The sequence below is a fragment of the Durio zibethinus genome, chromosome 1 (assembly GCF_047325235.1).
Source record: "Durio zibethinus cultivar Kanyao isolate XHJ-2024 chromosome 1, ASM4732523v1, whole genome shotgun sequence".
Taxonomy (NCBI): Eukaryota; Viridiplantae; Streptophyta; class Magnoliopsida; order Malvales; family Malvaceae; genus Durio; species Durio zibethinus.
The window spans coordinates 691,737-718,992 of NC_143162.1; the positions used below are offsets into that span (position 1 = coordinate 691,737).

At 37.3% G+C, this 27,256-nt stretch overlaps 6 protein-coding genes across 9 annotated transcripts; 3 read left to right on the forward strand and 3 right to left on the reverse strand.

Moving 5' to 3' along the window:
- Window positions 1-2,108: 2,108 nt before the first annotated feature.
- On the reverse strand, window positions 2,109-3,101 carry LOC111311508 (tRNA-uridine aminocarboxypropyltransferase A-like). The gene has a single exon (XM_022910935.2). It carries the CDS (start codon window positions 3,054-3,056, stop codon window positions 2,295-2,297), a length of 762 nt encoding a protein of 253 aa, XP_022766670.2. The 5' UTR covers window positions 3,057-3,101; the 3' UTR covers window positions 2,109-2,294.
- LOC111311509 (amino-terminal glutamine amidohydrolase) lies at window positions 2,425-7,254 on the forward strand. 2 transcript variants are annotated; one of them, XM_022910937.2, is made up of 7 exons: window positions 2,425-3,082; window positions 3,740-3,844; window positions 3,953-4,058; window positions 4,602-4,679; window positions 4,812-4,939; window positions 5,885-6,009; window positions 6,860-7,254. In XM_022910937.2, the coding sequence occupies exons 2-7, from the start codon at window positions 3,771-3,773 to the stop codon at window positions 7,015-7,017; spliced, it is 669 nt and encodes a 222-aa protein (XP_022766672.1). In that variant the 5' UTR covers window positions 2,425-3,082; window positions 3,740-3,770; the 3' UTR covers window positions 7,018-7,254. The 2 variants fall into 2 exon arrangements, with proteins under 2 accessions (XP_022766672.1, XP_022766671.1); XM_022910936.2 differs by lacking the exon at window positions 2,425-3,082 and adding an exon at window positions 3,215-3,469.
- A 387-nt stretch (window positions 7,255-7,641) lies between these two features.
- Window positions 7,642-11,219, reverse strand: LOC111311506 (Adenine nucleotide alpha hydrolases-like superfamily protein). Of its 2 annotated transcripts, none has more exons than XR_016333453.1 (7): window positions 10,758-11,187; window positions 10,327-10,675; window positions 10,154-10,240; window positions 9,380-9,501; window positions 9,085-9,168; window positions 8,330-8,727; window positions 7,642-8,044 (listed from the first exon to the last, which is right to left on the reverse strand). XR_016333453.1 is itself a non-coding variant. In XM_022910930.2 (7 exons), exons 1-7 carry the CDS (start codon window positions 11,054-11,056, stop codon window positions 7,996-7,998), a joined length of 1,383 nt encoding a protein of 460 aa, XP_022766665.1. In that variant the 5' UTR covers window positions 11,057-11,219; the 3' UTR covers window positions 7,642-7,995. The 2 variants fall into 2 exon arrangements, 1 of the variants encoding a protein (XP_022766665.1); XM_022910930.2 differs by having other exon boundaries at window positions 9,085-9,163; window positions 10,758-11,219.
- On the forward strand, window positions 11,155-15,480 carry LOC111311507 (3'-5'-exoribonuclease family protein). Of its 2 annotated transcripts, none has more exons than XM_022910933.2 (9): window positions 11,155-11,286; window positions 11,887-12,068; window positions 12,157-12,206; window positions 12,299-12,368; window positions 12,473-12,578; window positions 12,966-13,032; window positions 13,206-13,281; window positions 14,545-14,840; window positions 15,234-15,480. In XM_022910933.2, exons 2-9 carry the CDS (start codon window positions 11,909-11,911, stop codon window positions 15,315-15,317), a joined length of 909 nt encoding a protein of 302 aa, XP_022766668.2. In that variant the 5' UTR covers window positions 11,155-11,286; window positions 11,887-11,908; the 3' UTR covers window positions 15,318-15,480. The 2 variants fall into 2 exon arrangements, with proteins under 2 accessions (XP_022766668.2, XP_022766669.2); XM_022910934.2 differs by having other exon boundaries at window positions 11,157-11,286; window positions 11,894-12,068.
- Window positions 15,481-16,976: 1,496 nt separating this feature from the next.
- LOC111311505 (magnesium-chelatase subunit ChlH, chloroplastic) lies at window positions 16,977-22,707 on the forward strand. Its single transcript, XM_022910929.2, has 5 exons — window positions 16,977-18,550; window positions 18,893-18,975; window positions 19,518-21,320; window positions 21,588-22,064; window positions 22,177-22,707. The coding sequence occupies exons 1-5, from the start codon at window positions 17,143-17,145 to the stop codon at window positions 22,552-22,554; spliced, it is 4,149 nt and encodes a 1,382-aa protein (XP_022766664.2). The 5' UTR covers window positions 16,977-17,142; the 3' UTR covers window positions 22,555-22,707.
- Window positions 22,708-22,962: 255 nt separating this feature from the next.
- On the reverse strand, window positions 22,963-27,093 carry LOC111311510 (putative glycosyltransferase STELLO2). The gene is made up of 3 exons (XM_022910939.2): window positions 25,233-27,093; window positions 24,072-24,198; window positions 22,963-23,729 (listed from the first exon to the last, which is right to left on the reverse strand). The coding sequence occupies exons 1-3, from the start codon at window positions 26,930-26,932 to the stop codon at window positions 23,256-23,258; spliced, it is 2,301 nt and encodes a 766-aa protein (XP_022766674.2). The 5' UTR covers window positions 26,933-27,093; the 3' UTR covers window positions 22,963-23,255.
- Window positions 27,094-27,256: the final 163 nt, after the last annotated feature.

Genomic DNA, 27,256 nt, shown 5'->3' on the forward strand with positions numbered 1-27,256 from the left:
ATTTGGTAGCTGAAAAAAGTAGTGATGACCCAAAAGAAAAAGTCGGTTGCAGGCCTTTACATGGTCATCCATGCCTTTCGGATTTGAACAAATCCAGCCTAACATTACACAGCAAAAAATCATTCTTATTTGGTATTTGCTTTAAAATTTTTCTAAAAAAATGGTTCTTTTAATCAACCAAAATTATTATTAACTATTTATTTTATCCATCCTAGTCAATATTAGTAAGATTTCAATATACAATACTTATAAACCAGTAACATTACATTCACAATCCTTTTATTTCTTATATGCTGCTAGCAATTTGAGAAGTTGCCAACCCTGTAAAAGTTAGCATATCCCAGTTAGGAAGAAAAGAAATGCTTGGCATATGTTGACTTCTTTCAGTGTTGAACCAGTACTCGAAATTATCGATTTCATTAGTTATTGACCATCATGAGAAACACTCCCAAAATTAGATGGCATTTAAGAGGATGTCTTGCATGCATGCTACAAATTAAGGACCTTTAAAAAGCACTTCAGCATAAGCATGGATGTAAGATGCTGCAAAACATTGATGCCAATACCAGATGGCTGCGTATAGGACATCAGTAAGCACACAGGCATCAGCGCAGGGGAAGAACTGGTGCAAAGGCCAAGCACAGTGGCACAGGCAGAACCAAGAAAGTAGTAATGGAACTATCCAACTTGGACCTTTTCACAACCTTTCAGCAGCAATAATTTATATAGGAAAGAAAACACTTGGCAACCTATGTGAAAAACAGATCAATTTCTTTTCTTCACTCTTTCCCCCGCATGTTCACTAATATCCAGTATTTTTTCTAGCAAAATACTGGTTTCTGATATAAAACTGTAAGGCAACAAAAATTAACCGCAGGAAAGGACCTAATGCATATGAACTTTGCTTGACAGATGGATGCTAAGAATTATGGGCAATTATCTATTTTGGGGGATAATACTGCAGGCCATTATCCAATTGATGTATGCATTATTAGTTTAACTTGAAAATGTAACAAACCAAGCCCACACACACATAAATGAAAATTTAAAGAAAGAAACAGAAGGAACAAAGAAGAAGAAATTTAAATATCAAACAGCTCCTTATATACCAAACCCAGCAAATAACGAGGAATCTTGCCAATCCTTCGTTCTAACAACTCAATTTCAGCTCTCAACTCATGCACCTGCTAGAAAACGGCCAGCTGCAACTCTCCTTACTTCCCTATCAATTCAAACCCCTCATTATTTCAAATCCTCAGTTGCCCCATAAACCATGTCTTGATACATCAAAATCCTCTCTTATGCCCAACAACGCGCAGCATGATCCTTGCATCCCCATCCAGATTCCCTGGCTCATGCCTAGAATGCACCTCATAGACCTGATTGTTGGGCATAAGGAAAAAAAAGAAAGAGCAAGGATATGATTCGAAGAAAGAGCTGCAGTGGGAAGGAGAGATTTCCACTGGACCTAAAATGTCCAGTTGCTAAATGGGGGTATGGTGCAGTGACATTACTTCAACCGAGCAGCCCATGACATCCCAATGGGTGTCCGGTGGCTTTTTGGGTGTCAATCACAGTTCACCGTGGGTGTGATTGTATCCAAACAAAGCCTAAATCTATAAGCAGGTTGTTAGAATAAGACCTTTTGTAGGATTGTCCTTTGACTATATAGTATCTGATAAGCAGTATCCATTACAGTAAGTTATGCACATGTTTTAAGTTGACTTTTCAGCAACTTGACAACATGATCTACCAGTTACCACTATCTCAATCCTCAAAATTTTAGAACTTTAACAAATGCTTCAGACAGAGATGACATCAAGAAACTTACAGTACTTAAACAAATCCTCAAAATTTGTGTGTAAAACACTATATGAATACATGAATTTTCAGTGTTTTACACTACACGAATGACCATATCTAATTCAAATGAATAATCAACTGCCTCATATAAGACAGATTTATCACCGTTCAAGTCTCTTCATTCAAGATCATCCAAAATGAACCAACCACTCAAAGCAAGCTACATTAGATTACCCAAGCAATATCCTAATGAAATTGATGATCTTTTGATTGAATTGATATTATTTTATCCCCAAAAGCAAAAATTAAACAACAAAATTATATTTTGAATTGAAATTTAAAATGAACAAATATATATAATAACCAAATTCAACCGCAAAAAGTGAAATTATGTATTTTTACCTTTCACTTCTGGAATTGGAAAGTAAGTAGCATGCTCAAAAACCAAACAATCAATTAGAATTAGAACTTAAAATAGAAGAACAAATCCACTAACGAAGCTCATTGTTATCCTCTTCTTTGTGCTTGTTCTTCTTCAACATCTTGGGCCTAGGCTTAAGAGGTTTCAAAAATCCAGCTTGCAATCTCACCATCTCCCTCAAGACCCCAATCAAAACCCCTTGAACCTCATCTCCATTAGGCTCAATGACCCCCAAGCACCTGGCCACAGCTTCCAGAGTACTAACACACCCACCAAAGGGCTCCTTCCTTAAAACCAATTCATTATCATAAATACTCCCACCTATCGCACTCTCATCAACTCCATCCAAACAAACCCTTAGAGCAAAACCCTTCAAAACCCCTTCACTGGCCCTCACCATCTCCTTGGCATGCTTCCAAGTGGCATCAAAAACAATTAAGAGGAGGGTAGTAGTTTGGTAATTGAGGAGGTTGGTGGATTTGAGGTGGGATAGACTGACGGCGGGTGTGGAAGGGGAAGGAGGGAAGAGGTAGATGGCAGGTGGGGATTGGTCAGGGAGGTGGTGACGGAGGAGGCGGCGGGAAGAGATGGCGGTGGCGTGGAGGAGGGTTTTGGAGAGGAGTGGGGTTGTGTTGAGCTTGTGTCGGGACTCGTGAGGGTGGCGGATGATCAAGATTTTGGTTTTGGTTGGGAGTGGGGTTGGGGGGAGGGTATGGCAGAGGCAGACTGGAAGTGGCCGGTCACAACGGGTGCATAGTTGACGGCGTTGCAGTGGCGGCGGAGACGTTGGTGGTGATTTTGTTGCGGTGGTGGGGTGTTCTGATTCTTCCATGAGCGGGCTGTGGAATTAGGCTAAAGGTAATTTTCTTAAAAAATAAATGTTGTGTTTTATTCGTCGACAGAAATCATATCTTGTCACTAAATCATTTTGAATAAGTGACACAATTAACAACGAATTATAAGTGCAAAAATTACGAAATTTATCCATTTGTACTCAGAGAAGAATTACTGGCATTAAAATGTTGGAATCGATCCTTTGACCTTAAAACGCACAACATCCAGCATACTGTTGAAAACGTCATTCTCTGATCAGACAGTGTAAATGTGGTCATTCCAAGCTATCTAGAGGATATAAACATGAAGAATCCATGACGTGCTTTAAAGAAGTTTTGCTTCGCCAATTTTCAACAGATTTGTCCATCTCATTGCATTGTAGAATTTCTTGGTTCCCACAAGCTTGGTGGTGTGAGTTTATTAGCCTAACTCCAGACTTATTAGAAATTAATATTTTTATTTTATATGCATAAAAAATATTAGTGCAGACCTAAACCTCTTTTAAAAGTTCAATTTTATTGTAACATATTCCGTTGCCGGAATTTAAACCCGGGTCTTTCGGGTGATAACCGAATATCCAAACCAACTAGACTACAACATAATCCTGACTTTGTTATCTTTTGACTTGTAAGTTACTATAAATCCCATATTCCAATAATTTGTTTTTTAATATTTTGATAGTTGGAGGGGAGACTAGGAAACAGAAAGGGAGATGACGACTTTGGAATTGCAGCAGCCGCCGACCAGCTTGGACGCTTCTGACTTCAATCACACTCCCTTTTACTGGTTCCTTTTTTTTTTTTTTTGTTTAACTTTATTTTTGGCTTCCATTACTAAACTCTTTCAATATTTTGTAACTTATTCCTGAAAATTCAACTGGGTGTGTTTTATTAGTGAGGAGAACGTGTATTTTCTTTGCAAGAAACTTTGTTCTAACGGGATAGCAGATGCTCAAGGATCTGATCTTTTCGTCGTTGTCATTTCCAATGACAATAAACAGGCATGCATTTTTTACCGTTTCCTTTCTGGGTTTTACCTTTTCTTAGCTTTTGTCGCTTGCTTGGAACTGATTATCCATTTCAGATGTTGGGTTTTCCTTTTCTTTTAGGAAAGCTCCAAAATTTTACATCATAGCATGTTAAATGGGAAACCCATCTTATATACTTTGCAAAATGTATGGCTATTGAACTACCTGTAAAGTGTATTCTTGTTTCTGAATTGGGTTTCTCTTTTTCTTTTAGAAAGGTCGAAACTTTACATAAAAGCATGTTAAAAGTTCCGAGCTATTTTCCTCTGAAGAAAGAATGGGAAACCCATCTTTTGTACTTTAGAAAATGTATGATTCTTGAACTCCCTGTGTAGTGTATTAATGTAAACAATGCATTTTTTGATTGAATTTTGCCAAAGAATAATGATTCCCTTCCTTTGTGGATTGGGGACATTCCTTGGAGATGTAACTTGTATTAGACTCGTTTCAAAGAGGAAATTTCTGGTTTATAGTTTTGTGAACATTGTTGTGATGTTTCGGATGAAAACATTTTAGATTCCACTGTGGCATCAAAAGTCTAGCAATAGAGCAGATGGTGTAATCCTCTGGGATTACCATGTTATTTGCATTCAGGTAAGATCTGAATCTTCGGTAATTTGATTTAATTGCGTAAATTAGTTTTCTTTGACACAAGCATTGGGATCATTTGATGAGTTCGCGAATTGTAATTCATGGTTGATTGGTTTTACATTTGTCTCCTTTTAGAGGAAAAAAGATGGTGACTCTCATTTAGTATGGGACTTGGATTCAAGTCTTCCATTTCCTTGTCCTTTAGCGACATATGTGTCCGAAACTGTCCGACCATCTTTTCAGCTCTTTTCAGAGTTTCAAAGGTAACATTTCATTTCATGCTGCTAATGTTTATGTAAAATACCTGTTGTTGTTGAGTTCCTGGATTTGACTTAAACGTATTTGCTAATGATTATATAGGAGTTCACATAAAGTTTTCTGTTATTGTCTTCCTTTACCTTCTCACCAAGAAATAATCTGATGATGAAACTGTGAAATCCATATCTTTTCTTGTAAAACCTCCCATGATTAATTGTTATGCACCGAAATATATATGTTCTTAAGGATATTTGGTGTTATATGAGGTGGTAAGAAAAATTTTGAAGCAACTTATCACTTAGTATATATGAAGTTTTAGGAATTTTTTGGAGCTCTAAAGTATCGTTTATTTATAGTATGCATTTTCCATAGACATATGACATCTACTAAAGGAGGCTGTCAGTCATCCCCACCAAGGTTTAGATCAAAATTCAAATAAAATTCTAATTTTAATAATCTCAATATCTCTGAGTTTGCTCTTATGCCTCTAGTTGCTCTGATTTATATTTATTTGATAATATCTTTTTTCATTATATTGTTGTCTTTACAATTGTCTTGTAATATAATGTGTTTCCTGTTATTAGATATTCTCTAATTGTATAAGAAATGTGCAAGCCATTGGTGGCAGCTCATAGTCCTGTTCAAACTCAACCTGAAATCAAAAGATTACCATTTGTAAAGTGTCTTGCACTGAACTCTAGAAGCATTCTGGTGAAGCTTTAAAGTCTTCATTTATTGTGTAACTGCCCAATGTTGGAGCCTTTACAACATTATTAGAAAGACACTTCATTTTTACCCTTTTCCAATTTGTCATTCTCAACAAGCCCATGGAAAATGATCCTCATGTGTTGATTAATGTAGTATGTTTACAATCTAATCATGAATTCATGTAGTTCTTGAGAAACATCCTTTTTATGTTACCCTCTTTTTTTTTTTTACCCTATTATCAGGTTTTTCCGGGTCGTGCATGTTCCATTATTCCTTCATCACTTTGCATCCGATAGAAGACACATGAAAGATTCTGAAGGGAACTGGACTGCTCAACCTCCTACATATGAACCCATAGTTGCTGAAGGTACAGTTTTGGCAACTATATACCAAATGTATGCTGATCAGTTATTCATCTGTTTCACTCCTTTTGGGTTAATACTGTATAATTATCTAAAGTTCCTTAGATCTTATGCATAATGTCTATCAGTTTTTGGGGCATGTATAAATTAATTTGTCTCAAAAAGTAATCTGTTTTGTCACCCAGCTGAATCCCAAATAGTTTGGCTGCTAGTTGGGCCTTGTGTCTGCAGTACTTTTCTTTTTCTTTTGCTCTTAGTCTCCTCCTATTTGTTTGTCTGCATTTTTGCTCTTCTAGGTCTGTTATTTATGAATTCCTTCATTTTGTTCACAAATAATATTAAACTGCTAGTTGGGCACAATGGAAAGACTTGTTTTAAAATGTAACTTCTTTAGTGAACCAGAAGAAATCCCTAGGTACTGGAAAGTGAGTTAAATACGTAAACTGAGAATGCCTCTGCAAATTTTAGAGGTTTTGAAGACTTCAGATCTAGAACTTCTGTAAGTGTGAGTGCATTACGAGCTGCCAGACTTCTGCTAGAGGAGTTTTCTGTTGGATCATGCCAAAATCAAATCACTTCTCACCTTTTATGGACTAGCTGAGACAGATTATTCCACAAATCTCTGTAATTTATTTACTGAAGCATATCTTGTTGACTCAAATATTCTTTTCAGTCCTTTCTTTCTCCTGCATAGTTACTATTGCTGATGTTAGACTCTCCACTGCTGATTAAGTTTTTAATGTAGGATTAAACCCCTCTTTATGGTATTCAACGAATATTATTAATGCAGGCAATTTGTATAAGGCTTTTACTTCAGCTTTTATTTAAACTCTTCTTCTCAATGTGCTTATATAGATGGATCTGTGCACAACTTAAATGAGTACCTGGAGATCCATGCTGCAGATGCGGTAACAAATCTTCCAGCTGATTTGACCAATGTTGTTTTCAGTCAGAAGCATGGAGTGGTTATCGGTGAAGCACATCTTGAGGAATTCTTTTCTCAAATTTCTTAATGCGGTCATTTGTAGCTAGAACCCTAGAACTTGCATGGTTGATGCATGGTCTTCAATACGTAAACAGCCACTATACAAATGTGTTCTCGATGCTGTATATGTTGTTTGCCACAAGAGTGCAAAAGTGAAGGCAAACAAACTTAATAGAATATTGTCCGCATGACATACAAGATAGAATATTCTTGCTTTTCCTTTTTCTTTTTCCTTTTGAATGAAATAATTTATCGTCTTTGATAAGTGCAGTATTAAATCTTTGTTTGCTGTTCTTAATAGTTGTTCTTCCTCGAGCTCTTTGCCGGCTAATCTTCCCTATTCTATCTATCCTTTCCCTATGGTAATGGAGACTTACTATCTCCAGCTTTACTATTTTTTTGTCACTCCAATGGTTTCAAGAAGGCCAGGGAGAACCGAGTATCCTGTGCTTTAAGGCTTCCCACAGCTTAAGGGGTATTCCACCGTTAGGGGGAAGCCCCGTGGTTCACTTGTGATGGTTCTTGATGGGTGATGGGGAATAATGAATTTAACATTCCATTCTTACAACAATTTTGTTACTTTAAAGAGGGGTACGATAATATACAAATAAAGCATAGACTGTGATATGTAACACAGCTGATACTGATCAGATGACTAGAACGAGTCTTACATTGTTAAGAGATTTCTCAATCAAATAATTTATATCGACCTGGTGTACAATACATGAGATGTTCATTTTTTTTCCAATCAATACTTCTTATTGCATCAAACATTTATGCAGGCCTAGTAGTCCTTGTATCGCATAAATATTGCATGAATTAAATATGTAAGCCAAATCCCTAATGGCAGCAACTAGCAAGTAATCTTCATTGGTGGTTTTTGCCAGCAAAAGCTAAATACCCTTGGGACCGCCTAGCCATGCAAATTGCAGCAGTAACCCAAACACCAGCAATGAAGAACTGCTAAAAAAAGATGGTTACAACCCTGTGAATGGGCAGGCTTGATTTAATTTTCATCCTCCCCGTCTGAAAGCAAAAAATCTTGTATTTGCTCCCTATAAACAGGAATAAAGAAAACGAGAGTTAAAACATTTAACGAGTTAATAGGATACTTGCTACATTATAAGACCACAATTTATGCATATAAATGATTTGTACATGCAATTAGAACAGAAAATCATGATTTTGAGCAACTATTACAGAAAAATTTTTGCAATAGAAGATACAAGTAACATTTCCATAATGGACAATATCTGCTTACGCATTGGACAGATATAATAATGAATCATAATCTTATATTTGTATGAAAAGAATGTATTTATGAAAATTTAATTTCTCACCTCAGCAAACTGAAATCCCCTTGATCACCATGGTTTGCTTTGGTGATCAGTGGCTGAGGTAGGAGGGAAACAAACTGCTCCAACAACGAGGGCTCCTTAGGAAGAATCTGAAACTGGCAACTTGAACAACAAGCAGCAGCCAAAATATCTGAATTTTGGTGACTTCCAAGACTGCTCAAACTCGATGATAAATTTGATTTATCAAGTGGACTATTGCAAATAGGACAAAATGACTCCGACGAGAGAGATCCATTTGGCTTGAGACTATGTCTCTTTTGTCGTCTACGCGTTGCCAAAGGAACATTAGAGTCATGGATTTCTGGAATCCTGTTGAAGTGGAATGGAGTGAGCTTCCCAGCTGTTCGTACAATGGTGCACTCTCGAGAAGGATTTTCTTCCTGAAAAACAGCATTTCAATTAGGGACTTGCTGATCTATTTCTCTTAAAAGGAACTTCAAGAAAGAACAACTGGTATCTGGCCACACGTTTAATGTCTAACAACTACCAATGGAATTTTCTTTTCCATGTAAATAAGCTCCTGATAGCATATAACTTAAACAGTTTTAAAAAAATTATCTCCTTTGGGGTTTGAAGGCAAAGATGAAATTGATCTGCTCAATGAGGCACAGCACTCTGCCTTTCCACAAGCCCTCCCAACAACTACAGAAAGACTCCTTATGCAAAGGATATGCCCCCAAAAGACAATATAACTAGTAATAAAGAATAAGAGAATTGAAAACTCCAACAAATTCTACCTGCAGCACTTTAACAAATGATGATACCAAGCCATTGATGCCAGAGCGTGGACCATTAAGCAACTCCAATATCTTGAGACTGCCCTGCCAAGATGAGTTTAGGCTAGTCATTCAGTTATAAATTAGATGATTAGTCAAGTATATCACAAATATATTTCCAAGAGATTATATAATTGTCACATAATGGAGAAAAAGGAGATAAATATGATTAAAACAGAATATTTAACTAGTACATAAAATCTTTTTAATGCACAAAAGAAATTCAGAAGTGGTAGTACAAGATAGGGTTACAAACCCATCAAGGCCGCAAAGGGTGTTGAGTTCTTGTGCAGAACAATCACGAAGTGGAAGCACAACAGGGATCTCCCATCTTGAATCAACGTACTGAATGTCTGCTGATAAAGAATAGCCCTGACCCTGAAAAGACCAAAGTGATCAAATTAGATAGGCAGTGAATCATAATGAGAACTTAAAGAGCAAGAAATTGTGAACAATATCAAGGTCAGCAGTGCGGAAGGGGCAGGATGGGACTAGTGCTCCCTGGCATGCTTATTTCAAGCCATGGAGAACTACTTAAGATATATTATTGTTACTAACCATAAAATATAAAATTAATTTATTAAGAAGAGAAAAATGGCCCTTGGTACCTCTTCAAATTATATTTTTGTTTTCAGTACCTAGCACAAAGGCCTCTAAACCACGCATACTTCTTGGTTTAACCTCATAAAACTAGTAATGATAACTAATAAATAAGGGGGAAAACAAAAAGCTTCAAATTCCTAGAATATGTTCAAAGATCAACAATTACACTTATTGCGTTAGACTTTGCACCAATTCAAAGCAACTCCTCTGGTCTGCCTGGCAATTTGCCACTTCATATTGTATATCATAACAAGTTAACCATTTAAGATATTGATCTTGGGCCAACCTTAAAACTCCTTCAGAAAACCCCTTCACAACTAGAGCTAAAGACCAACAGCTAAGAATTACTCTATTGATAAATAAATTAGATGTGTTCACCATAAAAATAGAAGTAGCTTTGCCAATCAAAGGCCAAACGAAGACACACCTTCACTGTGGCAGAAATAACATGGCAAGCGATCCTTGATGTGCAGGATCCTAGCACAACTCTAGTGTACCCATTTTCAGAAGCAACCTAGAACAGAAACATTAATCAATTCTCCATATCTTTTTCCACATATTCACAGTTCAATCATAAAATTTATTAATTTACAGCCAAACCTTTTGCAATAATAACAGCTGTAAATGAATGAGAAGATCTTCTTTCCCCGTGTCATCACTAACAGCATCTAATAACTTCTTCAATCTTTCCTTACCATCAAAACCATCTGAAGAGAAAATATTCTCAATGGGAACAACATATAACTCTTTCGACGGTGGAGCTAGATTGGACACAATTGATCTTATATCCTCAATCGCCTTCTCAATTTCTTGAGAACTAAATGAATGAATGGAACTTTCATCAACAAAAGCAACACCAACACCAAAAACAGGCAATGACTTATCTTTACTAGCATCATAATTCCTTTGTGCTCTATATTGCATCTCGTGAACAAACTGCAAAACTACCCTGAAATCACAACAAATATAAATAAACATTCTCAGCAAAAAACTCCAAATTCTTAACACTATAAAACAAAAGAGAGAGAAACCTGGAGGAAGGGCCACCAGAGAAAGCGACGAGAACTTTATCAGAAGGAGTAATCATGGCGTTATAAGTAACAGCCTGCTTGAACTTCCCATAGATATTGGTCTTAAAGCAATCTCTACAAAATTTGGCATCATCCCTATCGATGCCGCAGCAAATGGGTTCGTTGGACTTGCACTTTACACACAGGTTTTGGTGACTGTTGCGTCCATTTACCGCTGCTCTAGTCGTTGGTTTGCGCTCTTCTTCGTTGTACCCTTTGTAGCAACCGGACGAATTGCACGTCGACGAACTGCACGCCATCGCTCACTTTTTTGTTCTGTCCTGTTTTCCTCAGTTCCCTGTATCTTTGTCTTTGGTAGGGTTTAAGGACTTGCTTTAGGCTTCGGCTGACTCTAATTACCGAATTACCCTTACTTCATTTTAAGAAAAAGAAAATTCTTACACTAAGCCCTCGCTGTTTTGCCACTTTCGCTCCCTAACGAACTATCGCCTCTCTGGTGGAACGTGTCGCCGGCCACCGCTTTGTTAAGGTACCGGAAACTACCCCTTTTTCTTTTATTTTCGTATGTGATAATTTATATTACTTTTTGGGGATATATTCTCTTGTTTGTTTCAAGTTTGCGAGTGTTTATTAATCGTTTCTTCAAGAATCGATCCGACTAGAACAGAACCAAAATGACACCCAACTCTTTAATCCCTTCCACCGTTTTACACACCCTTTTGCTCAAATTTCTTTGGCTTTTAACTGTGTATTTCATCTTTTGCTTCATTGTATCTACTTTATTCGTTGTTTTCATTCTCGTTTGCCTGAACTTGTATTTCAAATGTTGAGTCTGAGCATTACGTTTTGCCGATTGTGCTGATTTGATGGCAAATTAAAATTTTTTATGTAAAGAATTGCAGAGAGCTTTTTCTTTTTACTTGTAGTTTTGTACAACTAAAGCACATTTTGTATAGAAAATTATGGGAAACAACATTAGAAAATGGAGAATGAAAAATAATTTCTGAAACCGAATAAGTCCCAACTCCCAAATGTTCATTTTTTTAATTTTTTGATCAAAAGCATATAGTTTGCCGGTCCCAGAGTATATGATATAAGGCTTAGTTTGTTATTGTTGTTGTGTCAAAAGCATATAGATTGACTGATTGAGAATGGGGTTACCAAATGCGAGTGGGGACTTGTCCACTGAAGTGGAAGTAGAAGCATTCAGACGCCTCTTTCCTCTTCGTTTCTATGAGAAACATCTTTCAGAATCTATACGCCCTGATGCTCGGCCACTTGGAAGAGCAAGAGATACCACCATTGCCCTTGGTTAGTAAAGGAAAACAGAAACCATCATGAAACTTTTCTGTGGCATATTTATTGTTAATACTTGAATCTGATCCCTTTTAATCTATAGGGGCTGTTGCATCTGCTAATGGTTCAGCACTTGCAAAAATTGGTTCAACTGTAAGTTCCTAAGGTTCTTGCAATACATAGAACTTTACATTGGCTAGCAATCAAGGCCTGGAGTTTAATTAGTTGTTCCTTGTGTTGCATAGACAATGTTGGCTGCTATCAAAATGGAGGTCATGACCCCTTCAATGGAAACACCAGATGAGGGTTGTATAGGTTAGCTGCCATAAGCTGCATGCTTTCCTGTCTCTTTTCTCTTTCTTAAAACATATCTCTTCTCTTTCACATTTTATTGTAATATTTCTTTTTCTCAATTTCAGCTATTGATTTCCACATGCCTCCAATTTGTTCTCCAATTGTTAGGCCTGGCAGACCAGCTGAGGCAGCACCGGTTGTGTCAAAGCAGTTATCTGACACTATTCTAAGGCATGCCAATTTATTTCTTTAATTGTTTATTGCTGCTGAGAAGCACCCTTCTTAAGTCTATTTAATTTAGATGTAGTTGTGATTTTTGTTTGTGCTCTAAATTATCTCAAATGCAGAGGCTCTAATTTATTAATTTCTATTTTTGTAGATTCAATTCTTATCTTTATCTTCACATCTATATTATGCCTTGAATAATTAAAGTTTGAATTCTCCATTTTGCTGCTTTCTACTTGTTGAAGCACACTGCTCAGTTATTTATCTTAATTTCTTGGTGGTTTCATTTCTTTTGATCCTCCATACTCTATGTTCTCTTTCAAAACTGCTCCACTTTGATTCATTGTTTGATATTTATGTTTTCAAACAACTCCTCACATGTGTAAATTACAGCTCTGGCATGATTAATCTTAAGGAACTGTCCTTGGTTAGTGGAAAAGCTGCATGGATGGCATATTTGGTAGGTGGTTGTGGTTTAAAATGTCTTAATTATCCATCTTAGAACTTTAAAATTTTTTAAGTGTTCAGACACTGACCATCTAATGTTTAAGTAGGTAATTAGAAAATTCAGGTAGTATCATAAGGCCTTGTTCTCCTTGAACAAGAAAATAACATAGTATTCTGCTTATGCAGGACATATACTGTTTGGATGCTGATGGTGCTCTTTTTGACACTGCATTACTCTCAGCTGTTGCTGCCTTTTCTCATTGTAAGTTTTTCACTCTTTTCGTCAAATATTACAATAGCAACTAACTAATGGCACTTAATATAACGATAATTGCCTAAAACAACCAACCCTTTCCATGAAAAAAGTAAATAGAAAGGAAAAGAATTTATGAAAATAAATGAAGCATATCAACTTTTACTTATCAAGATTGGTTGTGGGCTTACAGAGGACTCTTGGAACAGAAGGCTCCTTTTTGCTTGTTCTTTTGAAGAATTTTGATAAGCCACTAAAAGCTCTATCCTTTTGATGAATTAGCATAAAATTTCGAAATCGTGCTTGATTTTATTCAAGGAACGACATTTGGTTTATTGTGCCTTATTTTTAGAGTATATTTGAGGATCTTTGTTTTTTTGCACAAACTACTTTCTATAGTTTTGACATAGGAAAGGCTGTTTACGATTTATAGATTAAATCATCAAATGAATTGGAAATGAGTTTCATTTACTAGAGGGAAATTATGAAGGTGGTTCCCCTAGGTAATATTTTACAGACACGTCAATTGGGCCATATTCTATCACAAGGCTTGTCAACTAAGAAACCCTTTCCTCCGACTGTTTGCATTTTATTGACAATGTTTTACTTAATGATTAATTCATTTATTAAATTCTTTTCTATTTTTTCCCTATGCATTTCTATATAGACAAACAGGGAGGTTTGAAAAATGTTTCTATTGACTTTGTTTCACACTATGATCTTTACATTTCTAGGCCATTTTAAATCAAAACTTGGTTGATCCATATGCATCTGCAGAATCTGCGAAAAAAGAACATGACTCTGACAATTTATATCCCACACCAATAGGCGCATCAGTAAGGTGACGGTGTGAACCCTGCTGCAAAACCTAAAACACTTCATGATTTAATTATGAAGCAAGGTCAACTATCTACTAGGACTGCAATTCTTAATCCATTTACCTAAATTACCATGGTTGAATCAGAAGTTTTAAAATTTCACACTTATATAATTCTTGCCCATCTTGCTATCCCATGCGAAGCCTCTCTGCATTATCAGGTCTTGATATTCCCTTTGAAGCTACACACTGTTGGCAAATAGAGTTGTTCTGGAGTGTCTGATACTTTGGTGTTTTCTTCCCTAATATTTATAATTACTTATTCCTTTATAGCAATGCATATTCTGTTTGTGTATTAGACTGTGATATACTCTGCATTCATCTCTGGCCCTTATAAAACTTACATTCTGTAACCATATCCTAATTGCTTTATTTTTATGAAAACCTTGTTACAGTGGACATCCCAGAAGTATCTCTCAATGATGATGGAAAAATAGTTCTTCTTTCTGAGGAACAAGAAGGAATGTCGGACAGGGAGTCAGTCAACAAGGAGAAGAGAAAAGTTACTCTGAGCAGCGTTCCATTTTCATTGACATGTATACTTCACAAGAATTACATTCTGGTGGATCCTACTGCTGAGGAAGAATCTATTATGGAAACTCTTGTAACTGTAGTTTTAGATTCATCTAGTCAACTTGTGTCGCTTTATAAACCTGGTGGACCAGTTCTTGCATATACATCAGCTATCCAGGTCAGTTCAATTTTAAGTCTTGATGGCACTAAAATGTTAAATTAAATGGAAAGTATTTGGTGATACTTTAGCAGCATAATGCATTTAAGTTTGTGGTCTTAACTTGGGATAACTGTAACTTTAGAAGCCACCTTGGACTCCAACATTTGACCTGAAGGCAATTTCCTTATATGAAGGAAAATAGTGTATAGAGAATGTAGGTTGTCATGTTCACGGTTGAAACAATGCTTTAGATTTCTGATAGTATTTCAAGCCCCGGGTAGCAATTTGCAAAACATTAAAAAAATTTTTTTTTTTTTGGTGTTCTGAAGCATTTTCTATATGATATTTCTATTAAAATTCTAAGGAATTAATGGTCCAACAGCTGATGTGGAAATCGCCTTATGGTTGCAGGATTGCATTGCATTAACACGGCAAAGAGCAAAAGAACTTCAAAAGATTCTCGATGAAGCCATTTCTGGTATGGAGGTTGACTAATCTTGCTGCTACTCATTTGAGGGGTTTGTTGGTCAATTTGTGCAGTTAATGGTAGTAATTCTCTTTTTATATTATTATTGTTCAGTCTATTGTGTTTGTTCAGTGACATTACTAGTGTGTAATGAATCAATTATGAGACGTGAGTGGAAAATTCTGTTTATCACCTTCTCATATCAGTCGATTGATATTCTTTCCGAGATGGCTTTAACATAGCAGTTATAATTGGTAACACTGTGGACCCTATGTGGTTCTGGTCTTACAAGCCTGGTTGGTAAGAATGGACTCTATGTGGCTTAATGCAGACCAAGTTTGCAGTTTCAGAGAGCCGTTCCTGACTAAGATTCCAGTGGAGCCAATTTCATTGGTCTTAGATTTCACTGGATTCTCTCTATCTAGAGCTGAGACTTGTGTCCGAGCGGTGTTTCAATGTTGGGTAGGTGATGAGTTTGCTCTGGTGGTTGCTGCAATGGCTGCCGTCTTACTTTGAGGCCTCAAAATTGAGTTAGATCACTTTGAGTCCATATCAATTTGGGTAAAGGAATTTTGGGTTATTTCGAATTTGGATATGTTAAATTTGAGTTATTTTGAATTCAGATCATTTTTAGTTCTAAGTTTTCTGAGTTTGAAACTTGAATTTTTTGGATGTAGATCTTTGGATTCAAATATTTTTGAGTCTAAATTGTTAAGTCTACATTTAATTTCAATCAATCAATCATAATGCTAAATAAAATGAAAATTACATTAAAAATTCCAATTGCAGTAAAATTTCTATTGCAAAACTTTTGTTGATTTTTTTATTCAAAAAAGAAGATTTAAATTTTGTTCTTTAAACTGTAAATCATGTATGACATCAATTGAATTAAATGTTAATAAATTTGTTCTTAATCACAAAAGTAAATGCATTCACAATAATGTTAAATTGGAACTAAATCCTTCCTTTAACGGTTTCACCTGGATTAGCTATAAATATATGCTGATTGTCCATTGCAAGACAACAAGTTGCTACATTTTTGGCATCAAAATGGCTTTCGTTATTAGTTTAGCTTAATCAAGGCATGGATAGGATGGGGACGAAAATTATTCCAACTGAGGGTTAACTTATTCAAAGCATAAACTCTTTTAATATCCTGACCTGAAAGAACTGCAGAAAAGGACAATAAGTAGGTATATGTCACTTGGCAAAAAGCTATGATACATGGTCCCATTAGCGTTACAGAAAAAAAAATGAAAATATCACTTTCTTTTCACTGAGAAACACAAACTCAGCTCAGAAAATCTTTTACAAGCCACAGGAAGACATTCTCTCATTATAGGGAGAGGAAAAATCTTACCAATATCTCTTCCTCTTCTCATTATCCTCTAGCTTCCCTCATAGCACTTTGGGAAATCCTACATGGCCAATCAGAATTCAGAAAACTCCATCGCCAATAGATAGATAGATTAACACCCCCCAATCTTCTCCCTTGCTTTCTTTGTTTTTGCAATAACCTCAAAACAAACTCAACCTTGCAAATAGCTCCAATTGCAACTCCTCATAAAACCCATTTTGCCACGTGTTTCTTTTTCCCACCACTAACCATAAAACTAACTATTTCAGCTCTCAAAATTCCACTGTCCACTCAAAAAATATAAAGCCAGCATAGCTTTCAGTACCCAAAAGAAGAAGAAGAAGAAACAGCAACACCCCAAAATCTCAAACAGGAACAAGAAAACAAAGAGAAAGAGAGAAGCAGAGAGAAGTTTTCTTTTTTAGCTTCTTTTTCTTCTTCTTTTCTCTTTGTAGAACGGAGTGCTCTGTTTTAGTTGCTGCAGAGTATCACTAGCAATGGCTTCTTTGGTTTCTTCACCATTCACTTTGCCATCTTCCAAGCCTGACCAACTCTCTTCTCTTTCTCAAAAACAATTCTTTCTTCACTCATTTCTTCCCAAGAAAACCAACAACCAACCCAACTCAAAATCTTCCTTGAAAGTAAAATGTGCAACAATTGGCAATGGCCTTTTCACTCAAACAACACCAGAAGTTCGTAGAATTGTGCCAGAAAAGAAAGATAATCTCCCCACGGTCAAAATTGTCTATGTTGTCCTGGAAGCTCAGTACCAGTCTTCTCTTTCAAGTGCAGTCCAGTCCTTGAACCAAAATTCCAACTTTGCTTCATTTGAAGTCGTTGGTTACTTGGTTGAGGAGCTTAGAGATGAAAATACTTATAAAACCTTCTGTAAAGATCTCGAAGATGCGAATATCTTTATTGGGTCTTTGATTTTTGTTGAGGAGCTTGCATTGAAAGTGAAGGCTGCAGTGGAGAAAGAAAGGGATAGGCTTGATGCTGTTTTGGTGTTCCCTTCAATGCCTGAAGTAATGAGGCTAAACAAGTTGGGTTCTTTTAGTATGTCACAGCTTGGTCAATCAAAGAGTCCATTTTTTCAGTTATTCAAGAGAAAGAAGCAAGGAGCAGGTTTTGCTGATAGTATGTTGAAGCTTGTAAGGACATTGCCTAAGGTTTTGAAATATTTGCCTAGTGATAAGGCACAAGATGCTAGGCTTTACATATTGAGTCTCCAGTTTTGGCTTGGTGGTTCACCTGATAATCTTCAGAATTTCTTGAAAATGATATCTGGCTCTTATGTGCCTGCACTCAAAGGGACAAAGATTGACTATTCAGATCCAGTTTTGTTCTTGGACAGTGGGATTTGGCACCCGCTAGCTCCTTGTATGTATGATGATGTGAAGGAGTATTTGAATTGGTATGATACCAGGAGGGATGCTAATGAGAAGCTTAGGGGGCCTAATGCTCCGGTAATTGGATTGGTTTTGCAAAGGAGTCATATTGTTACTGGTGATGAGAGCCACTATGTAGCTGTGATTATGGAGTTAGAGGCTAGAGGGGCGAAAGTGATACCACTTTTTGCTGGTGGACTTGATTTTTCTGGACCAGTTGAGAGGTTCTTGATCGATCCAGTTACCAAGAAGCCAATGGTGAATTCAGTGGTGTCATTAACAGGCTTTGCTCTCGTTGGAGGACCTGCTAGGCAGGACCATCCAAGGGCTGTTGAGGCACTGAGGAAGCTGGATGTTCCTTACATTGTTGCACTGCCTTTGGTTTTTCAAACAACGGAGGAGTGGCTAAACAGTACTTTGGGGCTACATCCTATTCAAGTAGCTCTGCAAGTGGCCCTTCCAGAGCTGGATGGAGGCATGGAGCCTATCGTTTTCGCTGGCCGTGACCCTAGAACAGGCAAGTGAATCTACCCTCATTGGAATGATTCATATTTAATGATTTATTTTGCCTTTTATATTGTCAGAACTTGTTTTATTTAGGTGCTTAAATTTTCGTTGGTGCTATACAATAGGGCTTTTTCATCCTTTGGGAATTAAGACAAGTACATAAAGTTTGGTTTTTAAGCAACGTCTTTATCTTTTATACGTTAGGTGATGCCGTGTTGTCTGTTGCTTTATCTTTGGTGGTCTCTTTGTTTCCTTCGCATCCTCCACTTCTAGTTGTTTTCTGTCAAATATGCGGGCTTTGGAATCAAGTAAAAATTGCTTTCAGAGTATTGAAACGGTGTATTGATTGCAGGGAAATCACATGCTCTTCACAAGAGGGTGGAGCAGCTCTGCACTCGAGCAATCAAGTGGGCTGAACTGAAAAGGAAATCAAAGGTGTTTGCTTTTAAGCTACATAACTTTCCAATCTATATATGCACATTATATGGCTTCTATTGTTTTTCAAGAGAGCATAGATACAAATAATTAACAAAAAGGTTTAAATTAATAGCAAAAGCTTTTTGAGTCCAGAGAACATATATTGTGTAATAACTAATGATGATGTCCATGTAATCTATTTAAGATACCACCACTTGATAGTTGAATCTACTTTATAAACCTTTAATGGAATTTTTTGTCACATTTACCTGAAAGGGACCTTCAATAAACTAAATGTATGCATATAAAATCTTCAATTAGTTATCAATCACTTGTTTAAAATATTAGTTTAATGTTGATAATGATGACTGAAACTAAGGTATCCTTTTTTTTTTTTTTCACATGCTATGCCCAAAAACTTAATAAATCTCGAGAATATGCTGTTGATTTATTTGATGTGCTTCTAGAACTTACCGTTGCTGCTGGTTTCCTTATATTACTGTTAAGCAGATAAGTTCTCTTTTGGTTAGTTCCTTACAATAATTGTCTGATCTATGCAGACTGAGAAGAAGTTGGCAATCACTGTCTTCAGCTTCCCTCCCGACAAAGGGAATGTTGGCACAGCTGCATACCTTAATGTTTTTGCCTCCATCTATTCAGTTCTAAAAGACCTTCAGAAAGATGGTTACAATGTTGAAGGCCTTCCAGAGACTGCTGAAGCTTTAATTGAAGATGTAATTCATGACAAGGAGGCACAATTTAACAGCCCTAATCTGAATGTTGCTTATAAAATGAGTGTCCGTGAATACCAAAATCTTACTCCCTATGCTCCTGCTTTGGAAGAAAACTGGGGCAAACCTCCTGGAAATTTGAATTCTGATGGAGAGAATCTTTTGGTATATGGAAAGCAGTATGGTAATGTCTTCATCGGAGTCCAGCCTACTTTTGGTTACGAGGGTGATCCTATGCGGCTGCTTTTCTCCAAATCAGCTAGCCCACATCATGGATTTGCAGCATACTACTCCTTTGTTGAGAAGATTTTCAAAGCTGATGCTGTTCTTCATTTTGGTACTCATGGATCACTTGAATTTATGCCTGGAAAACAGGTGGGAATGAGTGATGTTTGTTACCCTGATAGTCTTATTGGGAATATTCCGAATGTTTACTACTATGCTGCTAATAACCCATCTGAAGCTACCATAGCCAAGCGCCGTAGTTATGCTAATACTATTAGCTATCTGACTCCTCCGGCTGAAAATGCTGGGCTTTACAAGGGACTTAAGCAATTGAGTGAACTCATCTCCTCATACCAGTCCCTTAAAGACTCAGGTCATGGGCAACAAATAGTTAATTCAATTATCAGCACAGCTAGACAATGCAATCTTGACAAGGATGTAAAACTTCCCGAAGAGGGAGAGGAAATTTCAGCAAAAGAACGGGATCTTGTTGTTGGAAAAGTGTATTCCAAGATCATGGAGATTGAGTCCCGACTATTGCCATGTGGGCTTCATGTTATTGGTGAGCCTCCATCTGCTATGGAAGCAGTTGCAACATTGGTTAACATTGCTGCACTGGACCGTCCTGAAGATGGAATTTCGTCGCTGCCAGCTATATTAGCTGAGACTGTTGGAAGAAACATAGAGGATGTGTACAGAGGAAGTGACAAAGGAATCTTGAAGGATGTAGCGCTTCTGCGGCAAATTACTGAGGCCTCACGTGGGTCAATTTCTGCCTTTGTGGAGCGAACAACCAACAAGAAGGGTCGAGTTGTTGATGTGGCTGATAAGTTGAGCTCTATCCTTGGGTTTGGTGTCAATGAACCATGGATTCAGTACTTGTCAAACACAAAATTTTACCGCGCAGATAGGGAAAAGCTTAGAGTATTGTTTGAGTTCCTAGGGGAGTGTTTGAAGCTGGTTGTTGCTGATAATGAGTTGGGCAGTTTGAAACAAGCATTGGAGGGCAAATACGTTGAACCTGGGCCAGGTGGTGATCCAATTAGAAACCCGAAAGTGTTGCCAACCGGGAAGAACATTCACGCATTGGATCCACAAGCTATTCCAACAACAGCTGCAATGCAGAGTGCAAAAATTGTGGTAGATAGGTTAATTGAAAGACAGAAGGCTGACAATGGGGGAAAGTATCCAGAGACAATCGCACTTGTATTATGGGGAACAGATAATATTAAAACTTATGGTGAGTCACTAGCTCAGGTCTTGTGGATGATTGGAGTAACGCCAGTGGCTGATACATTTGGTAGAGTCAACAGAGTAGAGCCAGTTAGTCTTGAAGAGCTTGGCAGGCCCAGGATTGATGTTGTTGTTAATTGCTCTGGAGTTTTCAGAGATCTATTCATAAATCAGGTATTGGTTCTACTATGTTTAAAATCATTTTGGATATTCATACGCTAATTAATGCATAGAGATCACATTTTTCTAACCGAGTCAGAATTATCTTTCGAAGTGAAAGCTTAAGGCTTAGGGAAATACTATTGCTGCTGAACTGCCTATTTAAACCAGTGGGATTTCAATTATTTTGGCATATAGTCATTTAAGCTGCATTTCTTACTCATAATTTGCTCAGTCTTTTCTTACCATTTCATGTTCTTATTTCTTATTGTTGGTTGAAAGATGAACCTCCTTGATCGAGCTGTGAAGATGGTTGCCGAATTAGATGAACCTGCGGAGGAGAACTATGTAAGGAAGCATGCTTTAGAGCAAGCCAAAGCCTTGGGGATTGAGGTTAGAGAAGCTGCAACAAGGGTCTTCTCCAACGCCTCAGGATCCTACTCCTCCAATGTCAACCTTGCAGTTGAGAACTCCTCATGGAATGATGAGAAACAGCTCCAAGATATGTACTTAAGCCGGAAATCATTTGCTTTTGACTGTGATGCCCCTGGTGCAGGCATGACTGAGAAAAGGAAAGTATTTGAGATGGCTCTAAGCACAGCAGATGCCACATTCCAAAATCTTGATTCATCAGAAATTTCACTTACTGATGTGAGTCACTACTTTGATTCTGATCCAACAAATCTAGTTCAGAACCTCCGCAAGGATGGAAAGAAGCCCAGTGCATACATTGCAGACACTACCACAGCAAATGCCCAGGTGAGCAACCGTGACATTTTCCTCTGAATGTTAGACAACATATACGATTTTACCTGAGACTGGCCACTTTTTAAGCTGACTCTCACTAATCCTACTTTGCTCTTATTTGCAGGTCCGTACTTTGGCTGAAACTGTGCGATTAGATGCACGAACCAAGTTGTTGAACCCCAAGTGGTACGAAGGAATGATGTCCAGTGGCTATGAAGGAGTCCGTGAAATTGAGAAGCGCCTCACTAATACCGTAGGTTGGAGTGCAACTTCTGGACAAGTCGATAACTGGGTGTACGAAGAGGCTAATTCAACTTTCATTCAAGATGAGAACATGTTGAATAGGCTCATGAGCACCAATCCAAACTCATTCAGGAAGTTGGTGCAGACCTTCCTGGAGGCCAATGGACGTGGTTATTGGGAAACTTCAGAGGAGAATATTGAGAGGTTGAGGCAGTTGTATTCAGAAGTGGAAGACAAGATTGAAGGCATCGATCGATGAGCTATAAACAAATAGGTTCTAAAATTGCAAATATTTGTTCACACTGATGATTTACTTGAGCCCTTCCCTCTTGGATGAGCTGAAACGACTGTCAGGAACTTACTGAAAGTCAATTTGTTAATATAAAAAATGAACTTTGCTTTGTGAGAGTCATCCACCATTTGCTATTAAAAATACCTTTGATAGAAATTCAACTCGTCTTCAGAAGAACCTTGGAATCTTCCATTTTCCAAAAATGATAAACAAACGCACTTCTCAACCAGAACAAAAGACCCATCACTAATTAAATTCAGCTGCCATATTCAAACCTCAAGAATCTGTATCCCAAGCTAGGCTTCTAGTAGGACCACAAATGAAAATTAAAAAAAAAAAAAAAATTCCAAGAAAACGAAATGAGAACATTAAAATCAGCAAACAAGATTGGCAATGAACATTTGGCTTCTCATATATATATATATTCATTAGCCCAAAAGAACAGGATGAACGCATTTTCTCTTTGGAGGGTATCTCCAATCCGTAAATGAATCATACAAAGGTAAATCATCTACAGAGAAGTTACAAAAAAGAACACCCCCTTTCCCTGAAAAAAATTAAGGAACAAAAAAAAAGAAACGTATTTGGTATTACAGTTACAACTTACAAAAGTGGTACGTGTTTCTTTCTACTACAGTTCTTTCGTGTGTCCAACAAACCTGTCACCTTCAAACTAGCTCCATTAGGAGAGGATCACCTTCAGCCATTATTCTAATTAGCTTTATGAATTCCTGTTCACTTGACACCTTCCATGGATGCACCGCAGGTGCTTGTGCAGAATAATGTGTTGAAGAAGAATTAATAGAGGGTAAATCCTGCTTGTACACCATTGTACTAAGCACTGAATCGAAATTCTGAGGCGAATCCATTGACAGAAAGAACATGGGTATGGCAACTTTTTGATGGATTTCAAGATGGCCAACTAGATTAACAAGATCAACAAAGTCTGCTACAAAGTGCCGAGGAATGTAGAATATCTCAGAACTGCAAATTGTGAGGCTCTGGTCACTCCTTACAACTTCCTTATAATTCACTTGGAAATGAACTGGCATTGTGCTAACAACTTTCTTTACCATGTCCGCTTGCTTTGAATACCAATCTGAATTTCCTTTGGTTGATGCAGTAGTCCAAGACATGGATACCTAAATCCCATCAAATGGAGAAGAAAAATAACAGCAGTGACTCATGATAAACAATTTCCATACCTTAGGATCATAATGCATGAAGTTTTGTTGTTATTTATATGCATAAACAAATATAGTGATTCAAACTGTTTCCTTCAAATAAATGGCAAAAGAAAATCTATTTCAAAAAACAATGAAGTACTAGAACAATTTATAATCATTATAAATGATTAAAAGAAACATATAAAAGCCAAAGTCCCATGGACAAAAATTATTACTGACAACTACTTTTAAATATTTAAAAGAACATGTCAAGAGTCAGCAGAAAAAATGCTAAGAGAGAAGGCAGAGTTTAGGCACCTTATCTGCAATCCATAGCTTAGTCTTGTCTGCCTGTAGTAGATTCCAGTAATTAAGAATGGTATCATCTTCAAGGAATAAATAGCCGTCCGCACTAGAAAACCGATCAAATATCTTGGGCAGATGCCTATAAAATATGTTAAGAGATAATTAGTAAACATGAAAGATACCCTGTACAAGTAATTCTAGTTTAACATGACTACAGGATGACTCAATACTAGTACAACTGGCATTATCTCACTTAACAGCTAGCATTTCCATGATTATCAACCATAAATTGACCATTTAACAACAATTTGCTGCCTTTTGGAAGACTTAATTCAGAAGAAAGGAACACAACAACTTAATTGACTTGATACTAAACCCAACTTACACATTGACAAAATAGGAAAACAAAAAGGCAATTATGGTTGCATTTAAAATTAGTAAAACTCCATTTGCAGTATAAGATAACTTCAAGGAGATGATTAATTATTTACATAACTAATTTATTCAGAAAATAATATGGATGCACATTAGTTTTTTTTTTTTTTTTCTCTTTGGCTGTGCTTAGAAGGGAGGACGAAAACAATGATAATCCAATGGTTATGCTATCAAATAGGAAAGTAATTATGAATCTTCAGCTTAAGATTGAAAATGAAAAGTTTTCCACCTAATTCTTCCTACCAGGCAAAGCATCACTAAAGTGAGAAGAGGGAGGCTAGGTATGATATAGCAACGGAAAGCAGAGGTAGTACTTCTAAAGGAAAAGAGATGTGGCCCGACAAGAAAGGAATGAGTTACCAAGGATGATGGACAAAATCAGAAAAGAGGGCCATTTTTGAGATTTTAAAATGTCTGATGATACTATCTGGAATCAGCAGATCAAAAGGTAGCAAACCCCAGGTTCAAATTATTCTCCATCTATTTTATGCAAGGACTCTTCAAAGTACTTTGAAGTAGATGGATAAGGATGAAAGAAAACAGGCAAATCTACGCTCTACTGGCTGGAAGAAAAAGCTATCTAATAAACCGGAATATCACTTTAATCTCCCAAAAAAATGCAAAAGAGAAGAAAGTAAAACAAATTCAAAAATAAAAATTCTAAGCTAGATAGACAAATAAACTGATAAATTAAAAGTATTATGTCATGGGAAAGAACTGATTCTTCTGGCAACTTACTTGTAAGTTTGATCTAATTGACCTTCTTCAACCACAAGATCTGAATTCTTCTGTGCAGACAAAATAACCACAGTTTTAAATATCCGCCCATAAAGCAATCTCCATTCCAAGGCAGTACGTTCCACAGGACCGTTACAGAACATGATAAGCACGACATTTCCAAAATTCTTCCTCCAACGAATCAAATTCCCAATCTCGGAACTAACCGTCCCTGTTTCCTCCACTGCTAGATGAACAGATGGCAATTTCTGAGGGATAAAGTCTTTTCGATCCCCATGACCAATATTTGCCCTAGGTCGGTCCAATTCCAATGTCATCAACCTTGGCTGCTGATAACCTACGGCAAGCAAGTCTTGAAGCCAAGCAGCAGTAAACTTGAGGTCTTGCTCGGTCCAAAACCCCTCCTCTGCCATAACATAACTCAATTCCATTATCTTCTCAAACAACCTATGCTTATTTGATCTCCACGATACCAAGAATTTGATCAAACGACCTACATTCACATGAAGATCCTTCTCCTCTGAAAAGGGGTATGCCTCAATTCTGTCATACCGATGAACCGTAGGTGGATACACAGCAACATAACCACCAATCTCCCACAAAAGCCTCTGTCCCCAATAACCCCTCAATACGTCTGAAGCCATTGTACTAACAGAAACAGGGAGCATCAAGGCCCAAAATGCTGATGAATGGCAAATCGTATTAAAAGAATTCAATGGCACCATCATACCCTGTGGCAATGCCACTTTGGGTGCATGCTCATCAAACCTAATATCAAAGGCTTCCAAACCCGACTTCCTGGTAAAATAAAACACTGAATCAACATCTGGCAACCCATTCGAAATCCCTTGCTGTATAAACTGTTTCCCACCAAAAACCTCAGTGTAAAACTCCTCATGTCCTATTTCACCCACATTTTCCAATGGTAACCCCCTAGGCCAAACTGACCGTTGACCGAAGTGAATATAAGGGTTGACTACAGTCCTATTAGGATTATCATGACTATACTGCAATATAACTTCTTGCCTAGCTCCTTCCCCTATTAATTCTACATCAAAATGTTTCCCTAAATCATTATCAATTACTTCGCCCCGATCATCAGCGTCAAAGATCTTTTTAGCACCATGTTGAATCGCAAATAAATAACCAACACTTTTTCTAACATAAGAATCATAAGGCAAATGATTCACAACACGAAAACCCAAATTAGCTTGCATATCTAAAGACAAAAAAATGGCACCTTTTAAGCTCCAATCTCTGGGAGTCCTTGAGTTCCCAATTGCCAAAACCTGCCACCCTTTAATCTTCACCATCTTTTGTAACGCATCAGACGGGTAGCTCGAAACGGAGACAACGACCCATTGCTCTGATCTGAAATTAGCGTACGGTGAGGTCTTGTCTGCAATGGGTTTGATTGAATTCCAGTTGATTTGAGGGAGAGAGAGAGAATCCATGGCGCGTTGGGTTTGGGATTGGAGGCAAAGGAGTGAAGCCGTATTGGTGGAAGTGTAGAGGAAGAAAATGGCGGCAACGGAGGCTATGAGGACAATGATTGTGATGATTCTGTAGAAATTGTCAGATACCCATGTGGAAAAATCGAGGTTTTTGGGTTCAGTGAACCTGTTTGGTTGGAGTGTAGGAAGGAATCTGATCTGGGGATGTTTTGGAGATTTGGGAACAGCACGGTCTTGGACCAACATTTGATCTTTTGCCTAGATTTTTGAAAGCTAAATTCTTGCTAGATCTTCACTTATGATCCTCACTCTCAGCTTCAATCTATAATTTTGTTTTCTCTTAAAGATGAAGCCAATTGCTTGCTTCAACTGTTTGAATCTTTTTTTCTCGTTTTTTGTTTTTGATTATGTTTTCTGTTCTGTAAAAGACTTAAAGAAACAGCAAGACAGACACTCTTGTGGCTGCCGACAGGTACAAGAGAAGAGGGTCGTTGTCCTGTCTTCTTCTGGAAATCATTTTTATTACTATTTTTTTTCCCTTCTTTGTGATTCTCATGCATTTGTTTATTT